This window comes from Procambarus clarkii, chromosome 83 (assembly GCF_040958095.1).
Source record: "Procambarus clarkii isolate CNS0578487 chromosome 83, FALCON_Pclarkii_2.0, whole genome shotgun sequence".
In the NCBI taxonomy this organism is placed as follows: Eukaryota; Metazoa; Arthropoda; class Malacostraca; order Decapoda; family Cambaridae; genus Procambarus; species Procambarus clarkii.
This window is the reverse complement of record NC_091232.1, coordinates 4991877-5010958: the sequence shown is the minus strand read 5'-3', so window position 1 is coordinate 5010958 and position 19082 is coordinate 4991877. Positions and strand designations below refer to the sequence as shown.

The following is a 19082-nucleotide window of genomic DNA, read 5'->3' as shown; positions in this document are numbered from 1 at the left end:
GTGAGTGAGGTGAGTGGGGTGAGTGGTGTGAGTGGGGTGAGTGGGGTATAGGGGGAAGAACTAGCATTGTTTTATGCTCTTTCTAGCTATGAATATGGACCTTATAGAACCTTAGCATATTGGTCATGCAATGATCATTCCCAACGCTGTGGGTAACTGGTGGCTTTATTAAACAGTTACTTTGCCCAGTGTGTAATTAACGTGTCTAATGTAGTCTATTGTATTATTATTATTATTATTATTATTATTCATTCTCGTGGCAGCTCATCTCTTTATTAAATTTCTCCCACCGACCTAGGAAATGTAGATGTTTATCTCTCAGAATGTTTGGTAATATGTTTATTGTTTGTGATGTGTGTCTATGTATGTATTAACACGATGTACTGAACGGGGTGAGAATAGCTTGAGCTACCTCATCCCTTTGTGTGTATTTTACCTCAATAAACTTATTTCAATTTCAATTTCCCACTGACCAATCAGTGGTCTAAGACTCTACGTTCTCTGTTTACAATCAGGGACTATGGGGTTCGATCCCGGAGCGGGACGGAAGTGAAAAAAATAAGTTTCCTTTCATCGAATGCCTTTTTTCACCCAATAGTGAATAGGTACCCGGAAGATAGGCAATTATTGCAAGGTTGCATCCTGGGGAGGGTCGGTAGTTCGATCTAGCGATGGGAACTCGATACAAGTGTAAAGGATATAATTCATATATATATACACGGCCTTCCTGTCCCCGACAATGGGAATTTCCCCGCCCCCTCATAATTCTCTCCCCAACCGTCTCCAGTTCTGGCCAGGTTCCTCCCCCACTTAGCAGGCGCGTGGGTGTGTGTGGGTGGGGGAGGGGAGGGGGGGGGAGAGAGCGCGCGCCGTGGGAGGTGGGGTGGCTGGGCGCTCCCATGTAGTGTGGTGGCGCCCGTTGTGGTGTGTGTACAGCCAGGGTGGTGGAGCCAAGCAGCCAGGACGACGCTGGTACTACCACCACATCTGCCTCATCTACACCATACACCACCATACGACCACCATCACCATACACCACCATACAACCACCAGCACCACGCAACACTATATGTTCAACACACAGGGAGCAGGAGACCCTACACATCATCATACATCATTATACATCACCATCTGAGCTACAACATCGCTACATCTCTACTACAGTGAGTTACAGTGATACTTGATTTAATTATACGAGAACAAACGGAAGAGGAGAGAATATTAAGTGTTTGTGTGTGTGTGTGTGTGTGTTTACTAGTTGTGTTTTTGCGGGGGTTGAGCTTTGCTCTTTCGGCCCGCCTCTCAACTGTCAATCAACTGTTTACTAACTACTTTTTTTTTTCTTTTTTTTTCCACACCACACACACACACACACACACACACACACACACCCCAGGAAGCAGCCCGTGACAGCTGACTAACTCCCAGGTACCTATTTACTGCTAGGTAACAGGGGCACTTAGGGTGAAAGAAACTTTACCCATTTGTTTCTGACTCGTGCGGGAATCGAACCCGCGCCACAGAATTACGAGTCCTGCGCGCTATCCACCAGGCTACGAGGCCCCTAGAATGTGTGTGTGTGTATGTGTGTGTGTGTGTACTCACCTAGTTGTACTCACTTAGTTGTGTTTGCGGGGATTGAGCTCTGGCTCTTTGGTCCCGCCTCTCAACCGTCAATCAACTGGTGTACAGATTCCTGAGTCTATTGGGCTCTATCATATCTACACTTGAAACTGTGTATGGAGTCAGCCTCCACCACATCACTTCCTAATGCATTCCATGTGTCAACCACTCTGACACTAAAAAAGTTCTTTCTAATATCTCTGTGGCTCATTTGGGCACTCAGTTTCCACCTGTGTCCCCTAGTGCGTGTGTCCCTTGTGTTAAATAGCCTGTCTTTATCTACCCTATCAATTCCCTTGAGAATCTTGAATGTGGTGATCATGTCCCCCCTTACTCTTCTGTCTTCCAGCAAAGTGAGGTTTAATTCCCGTAGTCTCTCCTCGTAGCTCATACCTCTCAGCTCGGGTACTAGTCTGGTGGCAAACCTTTGAACCTTTCCCAGTTTAGTCTTATGCTTGACTAGATATGGACTCCATGCTGGGGCTGCATACTCCAGGATTGGCCTGACATATGTGGTGTACAAAGTTCTGAATGATTCCTTACACAAGTTTCTGAATGCCGTTCTTATGTTGGCTAGCCTGGCATAAGAAGGCTGAAGACATTGGAGAAGACATTTTTCAGGCTGAAGACATTGAAAAACGACAAGCAGATATTAATAAAGTTTTCGATTGATCAGCAGAAAATAACATGATGTATCACAGTGATAAATTCTAGGTACTCAGGTACGGGAAAAATAAGGACCTTAAACATAATACAGGGTACAAAACACAATCAAATCTACCCATAGTAGGAAAACAACATGTCAAAGATTTTTGAATAATGATGTCCGACGACCTAACGTTTAGGGAGCATAACCAACCAAATATTGCATCAGCCCGAAAAATGATAGGATGGATTACGAGAACTTTCAAATCCAGGGATCCCATCACAATGGTTGTAGTATTTAAATCACTTGTGCTGTCCCGTCTTGAGTACTGCTCAGTACTCACTTCCCCCTTCAGAGCAGGAGAGATTGCTGAAATAGAGGGAATACAGAGAACATATACGGCACGCATAGACGCGATAAAGCACCTAAATTATTGGGATCGTCTCAAAGCTCTCCAAATGTACTCTCTAGAAAGGAGACGAGAGAGATATCAAATAATATACACGTAGAAAATACTGGAGGGACAGGTCCCAAATCTACACAGTAAAATAACAACATACTGGAGTGAACGATATGGAAGAAAATGCAGAATAGAACCAGTGAAGAGCAGAGGTGCCATAGGCACAATCAGAGAACACTGTATAACCATCAGAGGTCCACGGTTGTTCAACATCCTCCCAGCGACTATAAGAAATATTGCAGGAACAACCGTGGACATCTTCAAGAGAAAACTAGTTTGTTTTCTAAAAGAAGTTCAGGGCCAACCGGGCTGTGGTGGGTATGTAGGCCTTCGGGCCGCTCCAAGTAACAGCCTGGTGGACCAAACTCTCACAAGTCAAGCCTGGCCTCGGGCTGGGTTTGGGGAGTAGAACTCCCAGAACCCCATCAACCAGGTATGTGGGCATCGGTGGACCGGACTGACATAATATCAACCCCAGGTCTTTCTCTCTCTCTGATTCTAGAATAATTTCATCTCCCAAATGATACCTTGTATCTGGCCTCCTGCTCCCTACATCTATCTTCATTACATTTTATTTGCCTGGGGTTAAACTCTAACAGCCATTTGTTCAACCATTCCTGTAGCTTGTCCAGGTCTTCTTGAAGCCTCAAACTGTCCTCCTCTGTCTTAATCCTTCTCATAATTTTGGCATCATCAGCAAACATTGAGAGGAATGAGTCTATACCCTCTGGAAGATCATTTACGTATATCAAACACAGGATGGGTCAGAGTACAGAACCCTGTGGGGACTCCGCTTATGACTTCACGCCAATCTGAGGTCTCACCCCTCACAGTAACTCTGTGTCCTATTGCTTAGGTACTCCCTTATCCACTGGAGCACCCTGCCAGTTACTCTTGCCTGTTTCTCCAACATATACACCAGCCTCTTATGGGGTACTGTGTCAAAGGCTTTCCAACAGTCCAAGAAGATGCAGTCTGCCCAACCTTCTCTTTCTTGCTTAATCTTTGTCACTTGTTCTTAGAATTCTATTAAACCTGTGAGGCAAGATTTACCATCCCTGAACCCATGTTGGTGGGGTGTCACAAATCTCTTCTCTCCAGATTTGCTACTAGGTTCTTTCTCGCGATCTTCTCCATCACCTTGCATGGTATACAAGTTAAGGATACTGGCCTGTAGTTCAGTGCCTCTTGCCTGTTACCCTTTTTGTATATTGGGACTACATTAGCCGTCTTCCATATTTCTGGTAAGTCTCCCTTCTCCAGTGACCTACTATACACCTTGGAGAGTGGCAAGCAAAGTACTTCTGCACACTCTTTCAGTACCCATGGTGAGATTCCGTCCAGACCAACAGCCTTTCTCATGTCCAGATCCAACAGATGCCTCTTTACCTCATCTCTGGTAATTTCGAACCCTTCCATGGCCTCCTGGTTTACTGCTACATCTCCTAGCTCAAGGACTTCATCTCAATCTATTGTGAAGACCTCCTGGAATCTCTTGTCGAGTTCTTCACATACCTCTTTGTTATTCTCTCTGCACCTGTCCTCACCCGTTTTAAGTTTCATCACCTATTCTTTCACTGTTGTTTTCCTCCTGATATGGCCGTGGAGCACTTTTGGTTCGGTCTTGGCTTTATTTGCTACATTATTTTCATAGTGTCTTTCTGCTTCTCTTCTCACACTGACATACTCATTCCTGGTTCTCTTAGATCTCTCTCTGCTTTCTGCTGATCTGTTATTTCGGAAGTTCCTTCACGCCTTTTTGTTCCTTAACTTTGCTTCCAAACATGCCCTATTAAACCATGGATTCTTCTTTTATTTCTCTTTTTTTTCTTTTGGGCCGAGATAAACCTGTTTACTGTTTCCTAACTGGTGTACAGTTGTGTGAGAGAGAGGGGGAGGATAAGGGAAGATAGGGAGGTATAGATGAGGAAGGGGAGAGCAAGAAATGAGATAAGAAGATAAGAAAAAACAATATTCGGAATTACAATACTGGATTATAAAAAAAAAATATGAATGTATCAATGGAAGGGACTGCCATTGCAGAAATGCTTAGAAAGCGTTCAGATGTTGCAAAAATGTTTAGAAAGAGTTTAGAAGAGTTTAGCAGTCTCCGTGGTGTAGTGGTAACGCACTCGCCTGGCGTTTCGCGAGCACTTTGTCCTGGGATCGTATCCTGGGCACTGGACACAAATCCTTAACTGTAGCCTCTGTTTAACTCAACAGTAAAATGGGTACCTGGTTGTTAAACGATTTTTCTCGGGGTCGTATTCCAGGGAACATTGGATTAAGGACTTGCCCGAAGTGCTATGTGTACTAGTGGCTGTATAGAATGTAAGAACTCTTGTATATATATAAATAATAAATAATTAATAAAAGAAGCAATGTCCAAAGTGAAGGAAGTAGCCATGAAAGCAGCTACCTTACAGGAAGCAGCAAGGTGCACTAGTCAACTGCTGGAGAGGTACGAGTGTGGAAGACTCGACACTGGAAGACAGAAGAGAGTTTGGGAAGACATGATCACAACCTACAAAATTCTCAGAGGAATTGACAGGGTAGATAAAGATAAATTGTTCAACACGGGAGGTACGCGAACAAGGGGACACAGGTGGAAACTGAGTACCCAAATGAGCCACAGGGACGTTAGAAAGAACTTTTTCAGTATCAGAGTAGTTAACAGATGGAATGCACTAGGCAGTGATGTGGTGGAGGCTGACTCCATACACAGTTTCAAATGTAGATATGATAGAGCCCAGTAGTCTCAGGAATCTGTACATCAGTTGATTGACAGTTGAGAAGCGGAACCAAAGAGCCAGAGTTCAACCCCCGCAAACACAAATAGGAGTGCACACACACACACACACACACACACACACACACACACACACACACACACACACACACACACACACACACACACACACACACACACAAAGAGAGGCGCCACGGGTCTCGCCTTGTGATTGACTTCGTCCGAGTTGGAGAGCTCTTGCCAGGGAGGAATGACTGGGCACCAATCCTTACATTTTCACCGCCTGTTTATCCAACAGCACTTAGGGACCTGGTTGTAAGCTGAATGGCGGCTTGTGTGCCAGGGGAAACTAGTGGCACCTAACTACACTACTCTTATATCCACCAGAGTAAATTCAAATTCGACACCACTCGACCAATAAGCTCATCCGACACCACTCGACCAATAAGCTCATCCGACACCACTCGACCAACACAAACTTGTCGAATACCTCACTAAACATTATAGTGTGACTCTTGTTGTTTGGGGAGTGAGAAGGCTGGGTGAAGGGAGTGAAGCTTAGTGCAAGTGTTATCAATGTGGGGTGTGTGTGTGGGGGGGGGTGTATGGTGTATGTGTGTATGTGTGTGTATTTGTGTCTGCAGAATCGACCTATTAGCTCTTAGACCCCGCCTTTCTAACCAATTTTATTTTTCCTCAATTATGTCTACTACAGATATTTCACACACACACACATGTGGGGGTGGGGTGTGTGTGTGTGTGTGTGTACTCACCTATTTGCGCTTGCGGGGGTTGAGCTCTGGCACTTTGGTACCGCCTCTCAACTATCAGTCAACTGGTGTACAGATTCCTGAGCCTATAGATCTCTATCGTATCTACATTTGGAACTGTGTATGGAGTCAGCCTCCACCACATCACTGTCTAATGCATTCCATCTGTTAACTAGTCTGACACTGAAAAAATTCTTTCTAATGTCTCTTTGGCTCATTTGGGTACTAAGTTTCCACCTGTGTCCCCTTGTTCGTGTTCCACCCGTGCTGAAGAGTTTGTGTTTGTCCACCCTGTCAATTCCTCTGAGAAATTTGAAGGGGGTTATCAATTCTCCCGTTACTCTTCTGTCTTCCAGGGACGAGAGGTTTAGCTCCCGTAGCCTTTCCTCGTAGCTCATACCTCTCAGTCAGTTCTGGGACTAGTCTGGTGGCGTACCTCCGAATCTTCTCTTTGTCTTGTGTCTACCTAGGTATGGACTCCAGGCTGGAGCTGCATACTCCAGGATTGGTCTGACATACAAGGTATACAAGGTCCTGAACGATTCTTTACACAAGTTTCTAAAGACAGTTCTTATGTTGGCCAATCTAGCATATGCCGCTGATGATATCGTTTTGATGTGGACTTCTGGCGACAGGTTCCGTGATATCACGGAATATCAACCCCCAGACTGATATTAACAATCTGATATCAGCCCCTAGATCTTTCTATTTGACTCTTGCAGGATTTCACCTCCCAGGTGGTACCTTGTGTTCAGCCTCCTGCTCCCTTCGCCTAATTTCATTACTTTACCCTTTCCTGAGTTGAACTTTAGTAGCCATTTTCTAGACCATTCCTCCAGTTTATTCAGGCTGTCCTGTAGTCTCTGTATCTTCATCTATCTTGATTCGTCTCATAATTTTTTTGCATCATCAGCAAACATTGAGAGAATGAGTCTATACCCTCTGGCAGATCGTTTACATTATATCAGAAACAGGATGAGTCAAAGTACAGAGCCCTGTGGGACTCCGCTGGTGACATTTCACCACTCTGATATGTTCCCCCCCCCCCCTCACAATTACTAGCTGTTTCCTGTTGCTTAGATACTCCCTTATCCACTGGAGCACCTTACCTTTTACTTCTGTCTGTTTCTCCAACTTCTGTAACAGCTTTTTATAGGGTACTGTTTCAAAGGCATTCTGATAGTCCAAGAAAATGCAATCTGCCCACCCTTCTCTTTCTTGCCAAATTTTTGTCGCTTGGTCATAGAATTCAATTAAGCATGTCAGACACGATTTACCATTCCTGAACCCATGTTGGTGGGGGATGTTACAAACCTCTTTCCCTCCAGATGCTCTATGAGCCTTTTTCTCACTATCTTCTCCATCACCTTGCATGGTATACAAGTTAGGGAAACTGGCCTGTAGTTCAGTGCCTCTTGCCTGTAACCCTTTTTGTATATTGGGACTACATTAGCTGTCTTCCAGCTTTCTGGTAGGTCTCCTGTTTTTACTGACCTGTTATACACCATAGAAGTTATCTTCTTATCTTGAGGTTATCTTGAGATGATTTCGGGGCTTTAGTGTCCCCGCGGCCCGGTCCTCGACCAGGCCTCCACCCCCAGGAAGCAACCCAAGACAGCTGACTAACTCCCAGGTATCTATTTACTGCTAGGTAACAGGGGCATCAGGGTGAAAGAAACTCTGCCCATTGTTTCTCACCAGCGCCCGGGATCGAACCCGGGACCACAGAATCACGCGTCCAGCGTTCTGTCCGCTCAGCCACCGGCTCCTAAGGGTTGTGGGATTTATTTCCAGTAGTCTATTCTTATAGCTTAACCCCCTTAACTATGGCACAAATGTTGCTGCATACCTCGCCGGCTTGTCTAACATCCCCCCATTTGTCTTTTCTGTCTAGCTCAATGTTGAAATTCAGCAGCGTTTTGGCATTTACCGCTTCGGCGGGTAGGCGGTTCCATGGGCTGACTCTACGGGCGAAAAGGCATCTCCTGTTTTCCATTTTCTGTTTACCATTTACTGTTCGGCCCGCCTCTCAACTGTTACTAACTACTAACTAAATTTATCACTCAGAATGTTCGGTAATATGTTTATTGGTTGTGATGTGTGTCTATGTATGTATTAACACGATGTACTGAATGAGGTGAGGATAGCTTCAGCTACCTCATCCCTTTGTGTGTATTTGATTTACCTCAATAAACTTATTTCAATTTCAACTAACTAATTAATCCCCCCCCCCACACACACATCCCCAGGAAGCAGCCCGTAACAGCTGTATCTCCCTGGTAACTATTTACTGTTAGGTAACAGGGGCATCAGGGTGAAAGAAACTCTACCCATTGTTTCTCGCCGGCGCCGGGAATCGAACCCCGGACCACAGGATTACGCGTCCAACGTGCTGTCCACTCAGCCACCGGCTATGTGTATGTGTGTACTCACCTTGTTGTGTTTGCGGGGGTTGAGCTCTGGCTCTTTGGTCTCGCCTCTCAACCGTCAATCAACAGGTGTACAGATTCCTGTGTGTGTGTGTGTGTGTGTGTGTGTGTGTGTGTGTGTGTGTGTGTGTGTGTGTGTGTGTGTGTGTGTGTGTGTGTGTGTTAACCCCCCCCCCCAGCACTCAGAGCCCCCCCCCCTTGTAACTGTAGCCAGAAGAGCAACAGACACCGGCTAACGAGGTCTTTCCACACTTACAGACTCAAGACGCTTCCTCCTACCTTCCCGACCTGTCAATGTCATCTGGACGCAAGGCGGTGGAATGTTATTTAAGACAAGGTACTTTCTGCTGCCTATAACCCATAGTCTGCGCGTCACGCATGCGCTCCGCATGTTTAGACGTAAGTACTGCAACTCCGTATATTTTTAGAGTTACCATAAATGCGTCTTTTTTGGTAGACGTAAAAGTGTTGCAACTGCGTTGATTTTGTTTTGAATTTGTATCTAATATAGATTTAAATAACCGAGTAAGTCAATAACTGTAAATTTAATTAAATAAGCTGTTTATTGAACATTCAAGAACGTGTTTAAGGCGACTTATTTCTGACTACCAATTCGTCTACCTTGTATAGGGAATTGGAACAGATAAATTAAAATGTTAAATCAATTAATATAAATGTATTTACAATAACGGAGGTTATTCAAAGTTTATAATGTAATTAAAATTCAAAGTTGTAAGACAGTATATATTTTCTGGAATTGTAATGGGCGGATTTGCATAAAAAAAAAAAAGATAATTTATTTTGGTTCCGCCAGAGCGTTGAAAGTATGGATGCTATAGAGCTGTAGTGACCTTAGAGAGAAGCGTGATTTTCGTACCAAAGAAAAGTCCTGGAGGATATCTTTATATCTGGAGGATATAAAGGATATCTGGAGGATGTCCTGGAGGATATCTATTTATATTTTATAAAAGGATATCTTTTTCTGTTATCACGGGGTATCAAACAGCAGAGCCACGATTTCATCTCGAGTTTACGAAACTTGTACATTTTTTTCTTGGATCATGGCGGCTTTGTTTACATTTATTAAGTAGCTTAGGAACTTCTAAGCTTACGAGCTTCAGGGATGAGGAGATTTCGGTTGCATATTGGCTTGGGGACCATTGAAGCTTATTTGTACACACACACACACACACACACACACACACACACACACACACACACACACACGGGACCAAAGAGCCAAAGCTCAACCCCCGCAAGCACAATTAGGTGAGTACACACACACACACACACACACACACACACACGAAATCTTTGGTGTAGGGAGGTGGGATCGAACTCGCGGCTCGGGGTCACTCCCATCGTGACTGATAGTCAAGGTGTGGGTCCTGGATGACTGGACTTAAAACAGACCATTAGAAACAAAGGAGAAGACAGCCCATATCAACACTTTCGGCAGTCTCCTCCATGGAAAGAATCGAGTCTAAAGATAATCATTGAAGGATTACCTGGTACAAAATCAGTATGTGACTCGCAGAGGCTCAAAGCAGTCATAGAACAACAAATGGAAACTATCTCAAGATCTACAACGACTCACATCTTCACAGACGGATCAGTCGATCAAGAAAGAGGTTCTGCTGGGGCAGCAGTTTACACTAACAACCATGAAGCTTACTGGAGCATGAATAGTGGGTGCTCAACATTGCAAACATAATTATATGCCCTGAAGCAGGCCATAAACTATACAATTGAGAATAATTTACATGACGTCATTATTCATACCGACTCTAAATCTTCACTCCAGTCATTGTTATCCAGCCAGCACAGAGATAATGTACAACTCATCACAGAAATCCTACATAGAGGAAAAGAAGCACATAATCTAGGGCTGCCAATCATCTTAAATTGAATACCAAGTCACATTGGCATAGATGGTAATGAAAAGGCAGACTCACTAGCAAAAACTGCCACTGCTCTCCCTGTTGTACAGGTTCAAATACCTCCAAGTTTTTCACAGATTAAGGAGCAAATCAAGAGGAAAATACTCCCAACTGTCAAAAGTCGCCACAGAGCCAAAGTAGCGAAAAGGAAATCCGCTGTAATGTGATACGAACAAGCCACTGGGCACTACTCTTTTAAGTCTGACAAAAATATATCCAGAGACATTGCAGTAGCCATACACAGACTCAGACTTGGTTACAAGTGCTGCTGGGAGGTAATAAACCCAATAGTTAAAGTGTCATATCTGTGGAACAGAAGCAGAAGCGCCACCGGGAACCGGTCGGCCGAGCGGACAGCACACTTTACTTGTGTGGTCCCGGGTTCGATCCCGGGCGCCGGCGAGAAACAATGGGCAGAGTTTCTTTCACCCTATGCCCTTGTTACCTAGCAGTAAATAGGTACCTGAGAGTTAGTCAGCTGTCACGGGCTGCTTCCTGGGGGTGGAGGCCTGGTCGAGGACCGGGCCGCGGGGACACTAAAGCCCCGAAATCATCTCAAGATAACCTCAAGATAGCCACTATAACACTACTTACTGTTAAGTGAAGCAACTGAAGCTCTGCGCATCAAATTCAACATTCAACACATAAGAGCAGTTGCATTAGATGAAAATCCACAGGGACAACAATGGTTAGAAAAGCAGTTGAACAATGGGACACACTAGTGAACACTGAGCATCTATATCCGCCACCACGATAACGTTATTAAAACTTTGGCCCAAATATCACAGTAACAAAGTTATCGCGAATAACCGAACTCAATTACGGGCTCACCATAGCCCGTGCTACATGGACATTTCGTTCTGAGTAGCTAAATCTAAAACAGCAACAACGACATCCGGGGTGACCCAGGACGCCGGTTCGAGCCCACCCCCATACTTCAGTGATTTTCTCAGATACATCACGCTGTTGTGGTTTCATTGTGCACTCACTCATACTTAAGATTATATCGTCATTGATTGTAATTTATCCCCACAGACCTTGTTACCTTCAAGAAGGGAGTGATATTCGCATGGTTCCTTGTGGTCACCGCGCTGGCTTATATGTGCCTTCTCTACTTTCAACCAGAATCACTCTACTTCCTCCTGCCGAACTGCGATGAGGTATGGTGTGTGTGTGTGTGTGTGTGTGAGTGTGTGTGAGTGTGTGTGTGTGTGAGTGTGTGTGTGTGTGTGTGTGTGTGTGTGTGTGTGTGTGTGTGTGTGTGTGTGTGTGTGTGTGTGTGTGTGTGTGTGTGTGTGTGTGTTCACCTATTTGTACTCAACTATTTGTGTCTGCAGGATCGAGCATTGACTCGTGGATCCCGCCTTTCGAGCATCGGTTGATTACAGCAATGACTCCGGTCCTATTTCCCTATCATACCTAGTTTTAAAATTATGAATAGTATTTGCTTCTACAACCTGTTCCTTAAGTGTATTTCATTTTTCCGCTACTCTGTGTGTAATTACCTAAGTGTAGTTACAGGATGAGAGCTACGCTCGTGGTGTCCCGTCTTCCCAGCACTCTTTGTCATATAATGCTTTGAAACTACTGACGGTCTTGGCCTCCACCACCGTCTCACTTAACTTGTTCCAACCGTCTACCACTCTATTTGCGAAGGTGAATTTTCTTATATTTCTTCGGCATCTGTGTTTAGCTAGTTTAAATCTATGACCTCTTGTTCTTGAAGTTCCAGGTCTCAGGAAGTCTTCCCTGTCGATTTTATCAATTCCTGTTACTATGTGTGTGTGTGTGTGTGTGTGTGTGTGTGTGTGTGTGTGTGTGTGTGTGTGTGTGTGTGTGTGTGTGTGTGTGTGTGTGTGTATGTGTGTCCTGTACTTCCGTTCTGAATAGGATGTACTCGCCTACATGTACTCACCAACATGTACTCATTAATTACTTGAAGCATTACTATAATTTTTAACTTGCAATCAATATGAAAAACAGAATTCGATAGATGGTCCACACCAAGAGTCGACTAGCGGCCATTCATGTCTTCAAAAGTATTTTTCACTACATTGTAACTGAGTCAGTTGGTTGGGGAATAAATTATGACATTATTAATGTGATTTAAGTCACATATGTTAGGGCGAGTTAAGTTATGCTAAGGTAAGTTAGGTTGTTTTATGTTAGGATAACTTGGGGTATGTTAGGATGAGTTAGGTTCAGTTAGGGTAAGTTAGGTTAATGTCCTAGAATAGGTTATGTTATAGTAAATTAAGCTAGGCTAGAATAAGATAAATTAGGTTAGTTTATGTTTGATAAGTATGATTAATACATATTAGGATTGAATAGGCTGGGCTATATAAGGGTAAGTTAAGTTGAATATATAAAATTACAAAATGAACTTGTTATAAATTTCCTTTTCCTTTTGTTGTTGGTATTGAGAGTGTATTATTAATGTCTGATGCAGTAAAACTGGCTTACTGTAGGTAATGCATGCATATGACTGTAAAGCTGCCGCCCAGTTGGATGGGTGTGGAGCACATGACTGTAAAACTGCCGCCCAGTTGGGTGGGTGTGCAGCAAGACTAGTAACTGTGCGACTCACCATAGATGTAAAGTGCCTTGTATAGTGACTGTTGTGAGCCTCTTGTTGAATCACTTGTGACACAAAAGATTATTGATATGTGTATTTGTGTAGGTGATTAAATATGCATGTGTATGTATATATATGTATACGTATGTATATGTACATGTATGCATGAGTATGTGTACATGTATATATGACATTATTAACTTTGCAACTAGCGTCAAAAGATTATTATTTCCTTAGCTAAACGAACTAGAGGGTTCAGTTCCTGAACCGATTATGTGCCTCTGTAATCCTTTACACCACCGCCCACGGGATGAGTATCGGGTGCATAATAAAGAAAGAAATTGAATTGGTGCAGTAGCTTGTGAAGATTTTGAACTTGTAAGGATTTTTAATGTGGTGATGACCCAAGCCACATTTATCTTGGCTTTACCAAGGATTTCAACACTGTTCCCGATAAAGAGAATGGAGACAGGCTTCCACAGAAAGATTGAAACACACGTTATGAAGACTCAACAATAATTGGCTTAAAGGGCGGTTACACCAAAAGTTATATAAAAGGGATTAATCTGAATTGTTTAAAATTCATAAGGTGAAGTTTTGCACATCTTTTCAAGCTAATGGTTTCCCATTTTTCAAATTCAAATGGTGAACAGAGGCATTATAGTTGTACCGTCCAGTCCAAGGGGCCGGCTAATAGACAACCCGTTCTCCTGAACATTTTGACGCATGATTTCCCACAGGCCATAAACTAATGCACTGAAAATGGCAGCGGCTCACCAAACAGCCGTGATATTCCGATTTCTGTTCATGGGCCGTTGTGAAGGTTAAGTTCGAACAATTTAGTACAACAACTTAGTGACGTTGGGGACGGGCTGAATAGACAGACATATAAATCTAAAGCATCTAATCGTTGCAGGCACCGTCAACAGGCGCCGAGGAAGCCCTGCGGTACGTCTCCCCGGGTCACTTTCTCATCGAAGAGGCCGACTTTTGCCGCCGACGTCCCAACCTGTCCATCGTGGCCTATGTCCATTCGTCCATCTCCTCCGTCGAGAAGAGGATGGAGACGAGGGAGACGTGGGCGTCGGCGGGAGCCCACGACGCCAGCGTCAGGATGGGCGTGGTCTTCATGGTGGGGCGCGCCAAGACTGTCCACGAGCAGAGGGTCATCACAGATGAGAGTAGACGCTTCCACGATATTGTGCAGGTGCAGTGCCACCTGTTATGTATACAGGTGCAGTGCCACCTGTTATGTATACAGATGCAGTGACACCTGTTATGTATACAGGTGCAGTGACACCTGTTATGTATACAGGTGCAGTGACACCTGTTATGTATACAGGTGCAGTGACACCTGTTATGTATACAGGTGCAGTGACACCTGTTATGCATACAGGTGCAGTGACACCTGTTATGTATACAGGTGCAGTGACACCTGTTATGTATACAGGTGCAGTGACACCTGTTATGTATACAGGTGCAGTGACACCTGTTATGTATACAGGTGCAGTGACACCTGTCATAGAACACAGTTGTTTTGTCTTGCATTTCAAGACCATTCTCACAATCTACTTGAGAATGGTCCAGGACGGACCGAAACGTCGTCGTCCCTTCACCTTCTAGTGTGTGGTCTGGTCAACTTGCATTTCAGTTTATTTTTCAATTTTGTGATATTAGTGTTTTCTCTTGATTTAAGTACTAATGTGTCTCGGAGTAAGTTTCACGTTGTTTCCCCTCCTGCAATTCATCTCTGGCCTTACTGGCAACTAGGACAAGGATAGGTTAGGTCACTACTGGGACAAGGAGCTGGGATACGAGAATGGTGCCCAACTACTTGGACAATCGGGAATCGAACACATGAGGTAGGGTTGGGCGAGTCATTCTAATTAGTTTATTATGTATTCCAAATACCCACCATGTGGGAGGAGCGGATAGGGTATATTAGTCACATAATGAGTTCCGGAACTAAACCACGTGTTATCTTATCTCAGGAACTCAAGCACATGTTATATAAGCTAACTGTTTACATTTGAGGTGAACTTGTTAAAAACAGGTTTCATTTCCAGGCGATGAGTCACAATAACGTGGCTGAAGTATGTTGACCAGACCACACACTAGACGTTTGAAGGGACGACGACGTTTCGGTCCGTCCTGGACCATTCTCAAGTCGATTGTGAGAATGGTCCAGGACGGACCGAAACGTCGACGTCCCTTCAAACTTCTAGTGTGTGGTCTGGTCAACAGGTTTCATTTGCTCCTGATTTACGATAAAGTTACAAGGGTAGTGATTTAATTACAGTACCGAAATTATCTAATTACAGCACCGTAATTATCTAATTACAAGAGTGTGATAATGTTCCAACAGCCGGTTGTGAAGCAGGCGAGTAAGACACGTGAAGGCAGTGCAAACTTAATGTGTACAATATTAATAAACAACCTTGTAAGTCTTTGATAGGAGTCAGGGCAATTTGCCATCCCGTGCGAAGTTGTTAACATTAGTGACAGAGGTGCGAGCAAGGGCGCCTGACAGCTGAGTGGATAGCGTTTCGGATTCGTAGTCCTCAGGTTCCGGGTTCGATCCCCGGTGGAGGCTGAGACAAATGGGAAAAAAATTTCTTTTACCCTGATGCTCGTGGTACCTAGCAGTAAATAGGTACCTGGGAGTTAGTCAGCTGTCACGGGCTGCTTCCTGGGGGTGGAGGCCTGGTCGAGGACCGGGCCGCGGGAACACTAAGCCCCGAAATCATCAAGATAACCTACCCTATAAACTCTGAAGTGAAGAACAAAAATAATGGAAAAAAAAGATCGTTCCGACATATACAAATGACAGGACAAATTAGTAGCCGAAGCTGCTCTATACCAATTAAACGTCACAAAAAAATATTAATTACACCGTTTTACTGTGGAAGGAGGAGCAGGGGAAGGGTTTAATCTGTAAGCCCAGGTGATTGACACCAAGTGGAAAGACCGAATTAACATTTCCACATCCAATTATGTATGAACTCAATATACGTCTCTGAGTTCATCGTTTGCCTTTTAATAATAGTAACACTACACAAGATTAATCTGGGACTGAACGTTCAAGTATGTTTATCGAGACAAGAAAAAATTACATCTCAAAGGGATAGAGTAGGCTATTTCTACCCCTCAACTGAACGTTCAGGGAAAGCTAATGTGGTCTGGTGGGGACCATGTCTGGTGTTGTGGGGACCACGTGAAGTGGTTGCCAGGTAACACCTAGTAACTATGCAAACTATTTGGTCAATGCCTCTGAATCGCCGTGTGCCCTGCACCGAGCGTATCTATGCCTCCAGAACACACTAGTCAGTGTTAGAGACACTGGGCGAGTGGTTCACATCTCGCACACCGTATTCTCTGCGGTCTACTGACACACTTGTTAGCCTGCCTGAAACTGCTCTCTCCCTCTGGTCACGAATGATATGTAACACTATTTAAAGTCTATAAGTGTGGGCGAGAATTAATACTAATGTGACGTTTATATTTGCAGCACGATGTGTGTTCCATAATGTTTTCTTTAATTCTCAGGGTAACTACACTGATACGTATCACCTGCTGAGCCACAAGGCCCTGATGTCGCTTCAGTGGGTGTCGCGACACTGCCTCCATGTTCCCTGGACCCTGCATGCCGATGACGACGTCCTCATTGACACGTTCTTCCTCACCAAGTTCCTCACAACCAACACTACCTCTTACACCAACAAAATTATATGCTACATCTGGGAGAAATCAATGGTCAGGCGTTCGGGGCGCTGGTGTGTGCCGTCAGTGGAGTTCCCAGAGCCCTTCTACCCGCCATACTGCGCTGGAGGAGCATGGGTCATGTCCACGCCTCTTGGTTCACACCTTCTTGAAGCTACCAGCATTGCCCCCTTCCTGTGGGTCGACGATGTTTATATCACCGGCGTCTTGGCCAAGTATGCCGTCGTTGGACGCTCCAACAAACTGAAGCAGTACGTCAGGAGAGAAGGCATTATCGAAGAGGATTTAGGTAGGTTGATGGTGTGGTTCGAGCCTTCAAGCTCCAGAAAGTCTTGGTGGTTGAAGCTCCTGGTTCACCGCAAGTATCTCGTTCCCTAGCTTCGGTTGTGACTTAGCAGCCCGTCCTCCAAACAAAGACCCAAAGTCCATTCCATGCGCTAGCCAATCCCGCTGTTTATGAATGAAAAACGATTTACACACGACTCACAACTGATGACGTCCGAGCACTTCCGGAACATGTGCTTCGGTGACGACTTTTGTTCGAACTACAACGCTGTAAATGTTTCACTCACGTATTACAAATACAAATAAGCGCCAACAGAACCTAAACACCTAACTTAACTAGTGTCTAAATATGAACAGTGTGGTAATATATAATAATATTAATTTTTATATGAGGAAATTTGTGTTTTCAGCCAAAGAGCCAAAGTGAACTCTATGAATGAACGGCAAGTTAAAATTGATGAATACGTCTTTGTGGTCGACCGCTGGATAGAATGGAATTGGACTGAGGACGGGTTGGACTCGGAGCTCCTTCCGTTTTAGAGAGGGACAAAGAAAGCATAATATTTATTGGTAGCAAATGTACGTCAAATGCTACTTTTTTCCGGGAAATGATGGGGCTTGAAGGATCTGAATAGCAGACGTAATTGCAGGCAATGAGTCACAATAACGTGAGAATAGTCCAGAACTGATCGAAACGTCGTCGTCCCTTCACCTTCTAGTGTGTGGTCTGGTCAACAGCAGACGTAATTGTTTGTTGTTTTAATCTCAGGACCGCCGAGACGAACAGAAAAGCATAATTTGTGGAGAGTATAATAGAGAGATTATCTGGTTTCTCGGCACCTCATTAGGAAGATGTATTTAATGTGTTTACATATGAGACAACTTATCGGTCAATCAGGTGATTCGAGATGAATTTCTCTTCCCTATCCCAGCAATGGACAGGTATTAAGATCAGTGACTGTATTACAAGCCGTATCTAGGGCTCACAAAACAAGATGAACCTCACAGTTCATCTCAGGTTGTCACTTTGAGCTTTATTTGACTGTATGGCGCCCTATTTATGTATTGTTTTCTCGTCAGTATTAAATAAATAACGGCATTACATGTTAATACTGTTACAATTTGGATTTAATTTGAAAATAAGGATATTGTATTTATCCTAAAGTTAGTGTTTACGGTCAAAATTCGAATTAATCCATCTATATGTGTTCCGATGTCTCCTGATGCTTATAGTCTTGGAAAAACAATCCACTCATAGCTTATATGTCTCTTAAATTAGTGTACATTGTTACTCGTTTAATATTAAAAACATTTTAAATCATTATAGAAGTTCGATGCAAATAAATGAACATTACACAAGTAAATACTTATGGGGAGAACTAAATATTGTACATTTTGTTTACCATATTTAATTATAAATATGAAAATTATAAATGAATAAACATTATAGAATTGTTGAGAAATTAAGAGCATCTCATGTCAACAGAAATGTGATTGTTTCAGAACTTTGCAAGTGTTTGGCTAGCGTCCGAGGCTATTCTTTGAGGCTAGATTATCCTATTAGCTTCTCTTGCTAGTGTTCCAGACTATTATTCCAGGCTAGCGTCTGAGAACAGCGTCTCGGGCTAGTGTCTGAAACTAGCATTGCATGCTAACGTCTTTGCCTAGCATCACAGGCTTTCGACTCTGGCAATTAAGTGTGTTAGTAGTTGAAAACAAGCTGTGTCCACAATGTTTCCCCTCCTGATCATCGACTTAACAAGATAAATAAATAAACAAACAAATAAATAAATAAATGTGTCAGCCACCTTATTTTACTGGTGTCCCTTAATGATTATAGTTCAATATGCTTTACTATTATGTACGAAACATCAATCAAATGCAA

General features: G+C 43.7%; 1 protein-coding gene across 2 annotated transcripts; it reads left to right on the top strand.

The window, feature by feature from the left end:
- The first annotated feature begins 907 nt into the window (after positions 1 to 907).
- LOC123768727 (beta-1,3-galactosyltransferase 5) lies at positions 908 to 19002 on the top strand. Of its 2 annotated transcripts, none has more exons than XM_045759439.1 (5): positions 908 to 1163; positions 8936 to 9014; positions 11653 to 11777; positions 14109 to 14399; positions 16739 to 19002. In XM_045759439.1, the coding sequence occupies exons 2-5, from the start codon at positions 8972 to 8974 to the stop codon at positions 17288 to 17290; spliced, it is 1011 nt and encodes a 336-aa protein (XP_045615395.1). In that variant the 5' UTR covers positions 908 to 1163; positions 8936 to 8971; the 3' UTR covers positions 17291 to 19002. The 2 variants fall into 2 exon arrangements, with proteins under 2 accessions (XP_045615395.1, XP_045615394.1); XM_045759438.1 differs by having other exon boundaries at positions 8936 to 9076.
- Positions 19003 to 19082: the final 80 nt, after the last annotated feature.

What these genes read in the sequence shown, in the direction of transcription:
- LOC123768727 (XM_045759438.1), top strand. Translation starts at nt 8,998, where the DNA reads ATGTTATTTAAGACAAGGTACTTTCTGCTGCCTATAACCCATAGTCTG. An exon ending in TGCGCTCCGCATGTTTAGAC is followed by an intron (nt 9,077 to 11,652) that starts GTAAGTACTGCA and finishes TTATCCCCACAG; the next exon opens with ACCTTGTTACCTTCAAGAAG. An exon ending in GCTTCCACGATATTGTGCAG is followed by an intron (nt 14,400 to 16,738) that starts GTGCAGTGCCAC and finishes TTTAATTCTCAG; the next exon opens with GGTAACTACACTGATACGTA.